Source organism: Aphis gossypii, chromosome 3 (assembly GCF_020184175.1).
Source record: "Aphis gossypii isolate Hap1 chromosome 3, ASM2018417v2, whole genome shotgun sequence".
Classification (NCBI taxonomy): Eukaryota; Metazoa; Arthropoda; class Insecta; order Hemiptera; family Aphididae; genus Aphis; species Aphis gossypii.
Window position 1 is genome coordinate 55,524,554 of NC_065532.1, and position 12,970 is coordinate 55,537,523.

General features: G+C 27.0%; 1 protein-coding gene across 1 annotated transcript; it reads left to right on the forward strand.

Moving 5' to 3' along the window:
• The first annotated feature begins 10,468 nt into the window (after positions 1 to 10,468).
• Positions 10,469 to 11,267, forward strand: LOC126550625 (uncharacterized). Its single transcript, XM_050202479.1, has 2 exons — positions 10,469 to 10,787; positions 10,855 to 11,267. The coding sequence occupies exons 1-2, from the start codon at positions 10,619 to 10,621 to the stop codon at positions 11,265 to 11,267; spliced, it is 582 nt and encodes a 193-aa protein (XP_050058436.1). The 5' UTR covers positions 10,469 to 10,618.
• The last annotated feature ends 1,703 nt before the right edge of the window (positions 11,268 to 12,970 follow it).

A 12,970-nucleotide genomic window follows, 5' to 3' on the forward strand; every position in this document is an offset into this window, starting at 1 on the left:
GCTCATTAATCATTATTTATTGTAACACTGACCACTGTTATATAACTTATTAATTAATAGTTATTAACAATTGTACTTCTTGTTTTTACTTAGTAGGTACCAAATGTATTTTTTATTTACCTTTATTATGGTCTATTAGGTTCAGATACTAAATCACCTAGATCGTCTTATTTGTGTCACCCGAATATAAAACATTGTCGTTAGAAGCACTTGATTTATAGGATCATCGAATATATTTTCATGATTTTCTGGTGTATTGATCTTGGTAGAGTGTTAGATTTTTTGTTGAATTTGAAAATGTTAAAAATGTCGTTTTTCCATATTAAATAAAATGAACAAAAAGTAACAAAAAATAGTAAAATACAATTTTTTAATTAAAGTGTTAAATATAATACGTTTTAATAAAATATTCACTGCCACGAGGTTATATTAATGAACAAATAATCAGAATAAAATATAAATACGAATGATTTCTGATAAAAAATTATATAATACGGTTGTTGGCCGTTTGTCGACGTACTGTATATTGTATAAGGTATAACTATTACGGGAAAAGAATATTAATATCTTATTATTAACGTGTCAACAATATATGGCTGTCTCAATTAAATTAGCCGATAGAGCTGACCTGCTGACGCAAGTGTTACTTATAAATAACTATATAACATATATATAATAAAACGAGTCGAAAATACAAAACTGAAAAAAACACTATTCTATTTATTCTATTCTGTGGTATTTATTTGGTCATTAAAATTAAATTAAGATTATACATTATTATTTGTATCACAAAAATCACAAAATCTGAAATTCAATATTTTTTATCTGGGAGGGCTATGAAAATATTTAGGGGGGCTAAGCTCCCCAAGCCCCCCCCCCCCTAGTTGCGTTTATGCTAAACTCTATGCATATAAAACAAATAAAGATGAAGTAAAAGGAGCTAAAGGTGTTAAAAAATATGTTATTAATAATCACATGAAGTTTGACGAATATTTAAATATATTAAATGCATATATCAATAATTCAGCTAGTCAACAATTATGGAAGTCTATGAATTTTATACAATCAAAACACCATTTTGTTTATTCTAAACCTATAGATAAAATTGCTCTTAGTGCGAATGACGATACAAGGATTATTATGCGTGATGGTATTAATACTATTGCATATGGTCACTATCGTTTAAAAAAATAGTTTATTTTTTTTTTTTTAATTATGTAAAATTGATATAGTATTCAATAAAAATAATAATATTAATTAACTAAAGTATAGGATAAATACATTTAAAAAAAAAAACAAAAAATGTTATTTATTCATTTTTTTTATTTTTATTACTAAAATGCATGTTTAAACAATTAGTTAAACAGTATAACATTTAATTTTTCAGAATGAACAAACCTAGAATAATTGTTGATAAACCAAATATTCGTTCAAAACCTATAATTCCAAATTAGAAATCGATATTGAAAATCTGAGTGAACTCTATTTTATTTTAGACACAGTTTTACATCGATTGGCAGATTAGTAGGGATATGGTGTAAAAAGATTAACGAATTTAATTCAATTATAAAATGCGTAATCAATTAAAAATAAATTAACATAAAATGAAATAGATCCAACATTGTAATAATAAGATGGTTTATACAATTAAAATAATAAATATTGATTGATACATTTCGTTTATTTACTATTTTAAAGTATCATTTACATCAATCCATGAATTATGACTGTGTAAAACCTAACCATTTAACATATAATTTGTTTTATTTTTTTTTATAATACGTTCAATGAGAAAGGTGTCGGGAAAAAATGTTTTTTTTTAATTCTGTGTATAAAAATAGCCTAATATTTTATTATTTGAACTATTTTTAGTTGATAGTTAATGGATCTGTATTTAAAATTTTAGAATAGTGTACACTTCTGTTGACCAATTTGGTGTATAACCTTTACTGAAATTATGTTTGTACTTACAATTCTTACTTTGTCATTATTTTAAATTTAAGTTTATGTGATGTATTAATTGTAATGTTTTTCTTTTTATTGTAACCCAGCTGGTTGATTCTGCTTGGTGGGACATTTATTGTTGAATGTTTTGTATTATTATAATTAATACTATTTAAAATTGAATTTATCCACTTCCATGAACCTGTTGATGTAAAAATATTGTAAATTTTTTTTATTGTTCTTATAACGTGTTCACCATACCAGCCTTTATACTGCTGTATGTTGAATAATGCCTAACATGATACTTATTCATTATACTTGAATTCATATTGTAATTAAAATTCTATTCCGTTATCTGTTTGTAATAATTTTGGTTGGATTTTTTTTAATATTTTTATTATACCTTTTGTTCACTCCTTTGCTGTTTTATTTTTTAGTGCTTCTACCCCACACATACTTGGTAAATGTATCTATAATAATTAAAATGAATTTAAAACCATTATTTTGTCTAGAATGTGGTTGCATGTCTATTAAATCAGCTTGCCAGAGATCATCTTAAACCGTGTTACTACGCTTCGTCTAGGGAAATTTTTCTCGCTGGTCCATGTAACTCCTCAGCTAAACTGGTAAGATTTGTCATTATACTATAATATTTCTCTCGCGTAATTCTTCTAAATTGATATAATTTCATTATTGACACCAGTATTACCAACATTTTGTGATGATGTTAGAAGATTTAATCTAGTTACTAGTTCATTCGGATCGTCATAATAAACTAATGTGTTTGTTTGAGGTATTACATCTTTATATAAACCAGAACCTCTTTAACCTTTGGGGTTGCAGTAAAATTAAACATTTTTTCATCTTTGAATCTGTAGTCATAGAACTGTTGCTGTTGGACGAAATTCAAATGGATCATTTGGTTATAGTTGTATTATTATGAATATTACTACGTTAGTGTTAGATCTAGATAAATGATCGGTAATTTGTGCTAAACTTAATCGAGGAGTTCTTGAGTTATTTATTTTATCTATTTTTTCGTTTAATTGCTTTTCCTCATTTTTCATTTATCGTATAGAGGTTTTACAACATTCGTCTATTTATGAAATTTGAGGTTTTAGGTTTCCCATCTGCTTTTAAATGAGCTCGTGAAAGTTTTTAAAATATCGTAATAAGATTCCATATCTTGTAGAGTTGTATTTTTTTGTTCTTTCTCAGATAGTTAAGACCATAGTCCTTCAGTCCATGGATAGTATTATTAAATAACTGTAAGTTACTATGACTAAAAGTTACAGAGTGGCTCCTATTTTATATGAATCACTGGCTTTATCATAATACATACCATATGATTTATCATATGGTTTTGATGTAGGACGTTTATTGAAAAAATTTGAAAATGATGAATTAATTCGTTATCATTATCATCATCACTAACGTCTGAAGTTTCGGTTTTATTCATCAGCCGGTTGTGTATTCTTTTCTGTTTGGGGCTCAATGGTTCTATTATTGGTTTAAATGCTTCACGAAAATAGTTGTCGGAATCTATGATACCACGTTTCATTTCCATTATTTTTCGTTTTATATTTTTTTTTGAGGTTATTAAATTTTCCAATAAAACTTTTTCTTTAATCATTTCAAATAATAATGTGAATATAACTGTATCGTATGACTATTGACAACACAATGTATATAATTTTAGTTATACTTTATATTTATATTTATACTTACATTTATTTTATTTTAATAAAAGTATGAAAACCACATCTATATCTTCATTCATTTCACGAATTTTATCAATAACCATAAACCCATAATCACTGTGATTCCAATATAAATGGGAAATTTTCCGAAATTCAATAAAATCCATATCTGTAGACGAATGATCATTGAATATATGTCGTAAATTTGTATCGTCTTGTTTTAGTTTTATTAAAAAATTTGAGTTATCTCTTACTAACTGTTTTGGTATTTTAGAATATGTTTGTGCTAAATAAAATACTGAACTAGCACCTGAATGTCTACAAATTGAGAAGTATTCTCTGATTACTGACTGCGGACCACATATGACGTCATCAAAAATGATAATGGAATTTTTTTTAGTTAAGTTTGGTTTTATAATTTTATCAGCACTTGTAAAAATGAAAAAATTAGCACCTTTTATATCATCTATTATTTTTTTTAACAAAACATATTTTTCTTGATTTGAGGTTTTAGAGTATAGATAAATATTTTCAAATCTTAACCCGTTTTCATGGGTAATTAAATTATACATTATATTTGTTTTTCCTGAACCACTAGGACCAACTAATATAGCACGTATGGTATCAGGTAATAATGATCCATGTTTTGATGGTTTTTTTTCTATCTGAACATCAACATTTGTAATATCTAATTTATCTTTCTGCTCAATCAAGTTCATTTTTTCGTATAAATACTCATGCATTTTTACTTTATAATCAGTTATAAATGATACGTTCAACTCGTAAGTGTAAATCAGGTAAGACTGGTAAAGGATTTGTAAACTCACTTATAAATAGTCATCCGTTTGAAGCTCGTATTTCAAACTATTAGTATTGTTGACATGGTGCAAAATTAAAAAAGTGACTAGATTGTGTTGATAAAGGAATAAACCCGTTGGATACTGCATGTTACGATCACGATATTTTGCATGCAACTAGAAAACATTTAGAAGATAGACATAAAGTGTTAGAACTTCGGGCTTGGGAAAGATTTAAAGCAAAAGATACACCTAGAAATAGAAAATCGTTGCGTACACCGTAATAAACGCAATGAAAGCTAAAAGAAAAATAGGAATGGGTTGTAAACGTAAACGGAAACGTACTACAAAAATAAAAATAAATGGTATAATGTTAGCGAAAAAAAAAAACGTTAAAAAAAAAATGTTGGTAAAAGGTTGATTTTAACACCAGGTCAGACAGGTGGTGCAATTCCCTTAATACCTATTTTTGCAGGATTATCAGCACTTGGTAGTTTAATGTCTGGAAGTGCCAGTGTGTATAATGCAATATAAAATTCAAAAAGAAAGAAAGGTAATGGATTATATTTAAATAATAATGGATCAAGGAAAAAAAACTGATGAATACGCTACCTAACAGACCACTAACTTCTAGAGATATTATAAAATACGTTACAAAGTTTAATATCAGTCATTTCAGCGGAGTATTTTCACGTGATAACTTACCTAAAAAACCTCTCGCAATCGAATGTGGTATATTAAACTTAGACGTATCTTCCGGTAATGGAAGTCATTGGGTAGCGTTTTATAAAATTAAAGATAAGGTTGAATATTTTGATAGCTTCGGTGATTTACCTCCACCGATTGAACTACAAAACTATTTTAAAGGAAACAAAATTAAATATAACTACACAAATTATCAAGATTTTAATTCATTTAATTGTGGACATTTATGTCTTAATTTTTTACAATGCAAGAATCAGTTACTTTAAGTTTATCTGGTAATACAACCACATTATCTGTACATTATTGTCCACCAATTGATGTATACGATGACTCGGAAATTGCTTTGTTAAATTTACAAACATATAATACATTTGCAAACATAAACGAAACTAATAACAACTTCGAAATATATTTAGAAAACCCCGATCGTTTACTAAATAATAATAAATTTCCAATCTGTTATATCACACTGAAAAAGGGGTGTTACGATATTAAGGATATTAAAAATCAAATTTTGACCCAAATAGATGACTTTAATAATGATAACGATTACTTTAGAATAAAATCGACAGAGAAAATGACTTTTGATATCGGGATTGATCAAATAGATTTTAGAACAACCATATTCAGTAATGGTATAATACGTTTTAACGTAAAGAACAGTATAGGACCTTTATTGGGGTTTGAAAAAAAAAGTTATGAACCACACAATATGCACATTGATGGTCATCGATCACAGAAAGTGACAAATTTAATCAGTGTTAACTCAATAAAAGTAATGTGTAATATAGCTCAAGGTCCATTCAACAACCACATGTCAAGTCATTCAATTTATGAGTTTTCCCCTAGTGAGAACATAGGGTCTAAGCTGATTCAAACACCAAATAACCTAATATATTACAAATTAAATAAAACAAATATCGATTCAATAACTATACAATTAGTTGATCAAGATCATAATCCGATAAACAATTTAGGTGAGAAATTAACAATCAATCTACATATTAAACGTTACGGATCTTAATATGGGATTAAAATTTAATATAAGCCCATTACATAAAATAAATCTTGTTAGTCAAAAGACTAAAGCGGTACCGGTAACATCGAATAAAGTAAACAAAATAACAACGAAAAATAAAACAATTTTAAAGGCTTTAGGTTATAAATTAAAGCAGAATGCCTGAAAGTGATATTTTAGATATAAGTTCGCCGTTTGAAACCGATTCTAAAATTACGAAAATCGAATATCATTCATATACACCGTATACAACTTCATTTAATAATAACGATGAAATACGTCAGGGTCTTAGAAGATAAGGTCCGACGACTTGTATTTATCAGTTGTCCGCTTATTGTAGCAGATTTAGTTCAATCGTTACTCACGAGCGCTGCAGGTTATACTTATTGAGGTTATGAACTTATTAATTTATTCTTATTTTGGTATGGTTCAAAATTCCGCCAAAAATCTAAACTCAGCTATTGAACTTAGTCCATAGAAAATAATTAAAATATTTTTTCTATTCACCGAGTAATTCACTATTGTACACACTATTTTATTACAATTAGTTTTTAGTTACTAAAGAATAAATTATGCCAAACAATATTTGTTTATTTGGTTGTAATACCAACAAAAAACTTTCTGTGTTTTCCATTCCAAAAGACAAACTTTTAAAAAACGAATGGTTAAAATCCCTCGATGTTCAAAATTTGTATGATAATAATGTTGTCTGTGAAAAACATTTTCGTACAGACCAAATACAAAAAAAAAAAGATATATTTGATTAAGTGGGGAATATTGTATGCTCAGTAAGTTATAGATGACATTATGTAGACTACACATAGTATTTAGAAAGTATATCTCATGAGTGATGAAAAATGATTGTTTAGGTTCCTTTGTTACGTCCTCGATTATTACCTAATGCAGTTCCTTTTAGGTTTTCTGCAAGGAAAAAATTAAAGTTTGATGATAATACTGAAAAAGTAAAGTAATTTATAAAAATGTAAATACATATATTTATAATTAAGTATTACATTTTAATATTTATTAGACCCCTGGAGAGGAATTATTGATGGACCCTTGTAGTGGCAAAGTTGCAGAAACCAGTGTTCCTATATTTTCTGATACAGTAATTATAAATTGATAAATAATACATTTATTATTAAAATTTTATATTTTGTTTAAATTAAACATTACATTTTAAGAATTACCAATGTGATCCTGATAAAAATATAGTGGATATAATGTTAGATCATAATTATTTTGCTAAGCCTAATGATAATTTACAATTAGAAGATTCCGTTGCAAAGTATAATGTTAATAAAACTATGATATGCCAAAAAGTAAGAAATTTAAAACATAGATATTATCAAAATAATATATTAATGTATAAATAATTACTTTCTTAAGTTTAAAATTTGAAATTAAATTTATTTATAGAATATGTCAACAACTATAAAAGAGCAAAGTAATTCAATTTCATTTAATGAATTAAATACTTTAGACTTGCATTTACCCCCTAACTGGCACAAATATTTTTCTTATGAAAAGAAGTACTTTGGCATATCTGAAATTATTTTTGTAGAAAAAGAAGGCAAGTTAAATTCCTTTTTACAGAAAAGTATATTTATAAATCAAAATTTAAAAATTACTTGCAATATTTTGGGGAAAAATATATGCAATGATAAATTAGTAAATGCCGATACTAATCTCAAAAGTATAGATAAGTTAAAAAGTTTAATTAAAGAAATGGCTTTATTCAAAATTTGTAAAGGATTGGATTTAATAAGTTCTAAAAAGTAACAAATAAAATAGTTAAGAATAATTACAATAAAATAATTTCAAATTTTTTTTCTCAATTATAGATATGAATCATTTTTTTCTATTTCTGAAAATATTTTAATCGATACCATGCAAATGAAACGACATAAGGAATGTTTGTTCTTAATTTCAAATAATTTACATTGTTCATACTGTGCAAGAACCATACGAAATGTAAAGCAAAAACAAATTCGATCTACTTTACTATCATCTCCTAAACGAATTTCCCTTAAAACTACACCAAAAAGTAGAAAAAAGTTGGTAATGTTACAAAAAAGAAACAATGTTCTCAGAAGACAAAATAATCGTTTTGAAAAACAAGCTAGTTTATTAAAAAAAAATTTACTTAACCTTCAATCTGAGTATAGTAATATTTCTCAAAAATCTATTGAAGAGAAACTGATTGAAATTAACTGCCCTATAAATCAAAAGACAATTGTTCAAGAAATATTTTCAGCAGCAAAAGTAATATGTTAATTTAAAATATCATCAGAATATTAATATATTATTTTTTTTGTTTTGTAAACTAGGTTAATAACTCTAAAGGTAGACGGTATTCTGATGAATGGCTGATCCTATGTATGTTGTTTCAATGTTTCATATACGTTCCCCAAGTGGTTACAATTTTTGCTTGAAGAACAATATAATGCCATTGCCTAATGTTAGTACTATTAGGCGTTATCTCTCGTTAATAGATGCATCTTGTGGATTTGACAAACAATTTTATGCTTTATTTAAAAAACACCTAGAAAATAAATCCACCATGCAAAAACATGGTATTATTCTTGTAGATGAGATATCAGTAAGAGAAGCATTAACTGTATGCTCCAAAAGTCTTACTTATAAAGGCCTTGTAGATTTTGGTGAAGATTATAAAGCAAGTGATATAACTGAAAAAGCAACAAGTTGCTTAGTATTTATGTTCCAGCCACTTGCAGCCACTTATTCTCAACCTGTAGCCGTATTTGCATCTAGAGGACCTGTAGTCGGCACAGAGTTAGCAAAACTTATGTTGAAATGTATAATTCTTTTAGAGCATGCAGGTGCTATTATACATGGATTTGTCTCTGATGGAGCTCAGACAAACAGAAAAATGTGGTGTGAGCTTGGAATTAGTGGCCAAGTTGATTCCTTTTAAAATTGGTTTCAACACCCTCTTCATGAAGATCGGAAAATATATGCATTTTCTGATACACCTCATCTATTTAAGAACGTCAGAAATAAATTATACAATGATAAAATATTGAAGGTAAGTTTGTATTATTTAATTATATACTGAAACTCGTTTTTTGTTTAGTGCTAACAATTAGTCTAATATTTATTTATTTAAAATATGATTTTTGTCTTTCATACTAGCTGAAAGCCAGTTAAAGAATTCCTATGAAATAAAAAAAAAAAAAAAATTTTAATCCTAATAAATTTAAGTTTATGTGAAGCACTGTGCATTTTGTATATATTATTCTACATAGATTTACATGTATTTGTTCATTGGTGTTAAATAACTTAATATAGAAAATAGCAATGTGTAACTTTGTGTGTAATTATTTTAAATATTTGTTTTAACTAATTAATATTAATATGTGTTTATTTGTTAAATTTGCATGATCAATGGGAGCTATATTTTGTACCAAGGTATGTATGTTAAATAATAAACATAAAAAAAGGAAATGAATTAATTCTACTAACCTTCCTTTATGTAGATTAATGGTCAATATATTCATTGGAATCACATTAATATTTTATACGAACAAGATAGCAAATTACCAGGAAATTTAAGGGTTTGTCCAAAATTATCCAGAAACCATGTACATCTTAGTGTATCTGATAAAATGAGAGTACGGCTAGCTACCCAAGTATACATTTTTTTTAAATTCATCTATATAATAAAATAATAATTAATACTTAAATATTTAATAAATATACAATACTTATTACTTATAGATTTTTGGTTTGTTTTTATACATAATTCAGGTATTGAGTAATTCTGTTGCTAAAGGCTTAATGTTTTATAAAAAATATAATATTCCTGGCTTAAATGATTGTGATCCAACATCTGAATTTTGTCAAAAGTTCAATGATTGTTTTGATGCACTGAACAGAAAATTTAGTGCTGAAGGACTAAGAGTTAACGGCAAAGACTATCAGGTAAAAATAAATATTTTATTATGTTCATACTAAAATTAGATTAACATACATTTGCATACCTAAATAATTAAATTTAAAATTTATAGTTTCTTCAATCATTTTTGGTTTGGTTGAATGAATGGCAAAAACAATATACAGATGGTGAGGTAAAAAAATCAGAATTTTTATCTGATAGTACTGCTTGTGGGTTAAGAATTACAATTCAATCTACTCTTGATCTTTCTAGTTATTTAAAGTCATGCTGGGACTTTAAGTATCTATTAACAGGGAAGACAAACTTGAAGTAAGTACAGTCAGAAAGAAGTTATAATCATTAATATTAAATAAAAATTATGCATTACCTAGATGTTTTTTGGAACAATTCGGCAAGCTGCTGGCCAAAATGATCATCCTTCAACCCCAAATTTTTCCAATTGTATAAACTACTATCTACTTACAGCATTTTAAAGCCTCCCAAGAATGGAAATTGTACTGTACATGATGATTCTCCATTAAAACCAATTATATCTATGACAGATTTGAAAGATATTTATCAACCTAAAAATTATAACTTAGTTGAAAATTTAAAAACTAAATTAAACAATATCATTGAAGAAAAAGAATGGGAATTCAATGATGTTGTTGAACATGATTATACTAAACCGGAAATTATAGATTGTTTAATTTATTATTTAACAGGTCATATTATATTCATATTAACAATTTTAATTGATTCACAAAATAAAAAGTTTTAAAATTATTTCAGGTTACCTATCAAAACAACTGTTGAAGTACATAAATGATTGTACAATTTGTAAGTCAGCTTTTGCCACTCCACAGGTGTATTCTCAGCAATTGTCTGCAACACTGGTCAATATGAAAACCAAAGGTCGATTAATTCATCCAAATATATTTTTTTTCAATTTTATTCAGAAAATTGAAAAAAGTTTTATGAAACATTGTTCATCAACTCATGTTTTTGATCTTATAATTGATGATATGATTGATGAAAAGTATATAACAAATTTCCCTTGTGTCACTCATGGAGAAAATATTATTTCATTTGCTGTTATTTATTACGTGAGAATGAGAATGAGGCAATTCACTTACCAGGAAAATAAAAATAAAAAAACAGATAACAGAAATAAAAAAAAAGTTGCGAAGTTTTGTAAAACTTAAAACACCATACCTAACCTATTTAAAATTATATAATAAGAAACAACTGTAGTAGTATTTATGGCATATTTTATTATTTTATATATTAATGTTTTCATATGTTCACGTTATTCAAAATATTAATTATTAAAATGTTTTTAATAAATTATTACATTTCACAGTAAACTGGACGGTTCATACTTTCAGAAACATTAGATCTAGATCGACTAGATCTATTAGAATTTAGACTTTACTTCTTAGTTCTTTAGAGGACTGCGGCACTGCTGTGTCTGCTGTCAGCGGTCTGCCGGCCCGGCCATGACATGATCGTTTTTAATAATTAAATACATAACCTCAAATAAGTATAACCTGCAGCGCTAGTGAGTTAAATAGGAACTAAAACTGCCTCAACAAGCGGATACCGGATAATGGGCGGGAGGGAGACAGTCGTCGGACCTTATCTTCTAAGACCGTGAAATACGTATATCAATCCAACAAACAGATGTTTATCCGTATCTGAATGAAAGCTTTATATATTTAGAAGGTCAAGTATCAGATGCTGGAAAAGTAAAACTTACTAATAACGGGTTTTCCTATCTCTTTGAACAAATACGACTTGAAATCAATGGAAGAATGTAGATAGTACACGTGTACTTGGTATTACCAGTTCGTTAAAAGGTTATCTAACCATCAGGTACACCTGATAATTATAATTGTTATGAAAATACTGGTTGGATTTTTAAAAATAGTTCAAACCCAGCAAATAATAATGGAGAATTTAGTGTATGCATTCCGTTGAAATATTGGTTAGGTCTATTTGAAGACTTTAAAAAGATATTAGTTAATTCTAGATTAGAACTAATATTAACTCGATGTCATAGCGATTTAAACGCTCTAAAAGTAATAACCAGTGCAAGTACAAATTCTGGAAAAGTTGTTTTGAATAAAATAGTTTGGAAGGTTACACATATTACTGTTGATGATGAAGAAAGGTTAAAATTATTAAAACTTATTGAAAAAGAAAAAAGTTTGTTTATCCCGTTCAGATCTTTGGAAACTTTTGAATATCCTGAACTCGGAACCACAAAAAAAGTAGTGTGGAACTTGAAGACAGCATCAAAATTAGAAAAACCACGATTTATCAAAATTGGATTACAAAAAGGACGTAAAAATTCGTTAGAAAAAGATTGTAGTATATTTGATCACTGTAATATAACAAACGTTAAAGTATTTCTTAACTCAATAGCTTATCCATATGATAATTTGAATTTAGATTTTACGAAAAATAATTTCACCTTATTATATGATATGTATACATCGTTTCAAGAATCGAACTATGAAAAAAATATACGAAACCCCATATTAAGTCCCTCTACTTTTCTATCGAACGCACCAATTGTAGTTATCGATACTTAAAAACAGAACGATTCGGCTACAGCATCATCAGTAGATGTTCAATTGGAAATTAAAGCATCGGAATCTCTTACAGGTGTAATTGCTTATTGTTTATTAATTCATGATCGCATTGTTGAATATGTACCTTTTACTAGAGAAGTAAGAAAACTAGTGTGAATAATATTAAAAAAACTGATTTATTTAAAATACTTGATGTTAAATACTATTAATTAATTTAAAATAAATAAACAAAATGATAATAAAAAAAAAAAAAAAAAATGTTTTTATTTATTTCAGAAATTTAAACGAAAATGATTCGTTTAACTAATAAC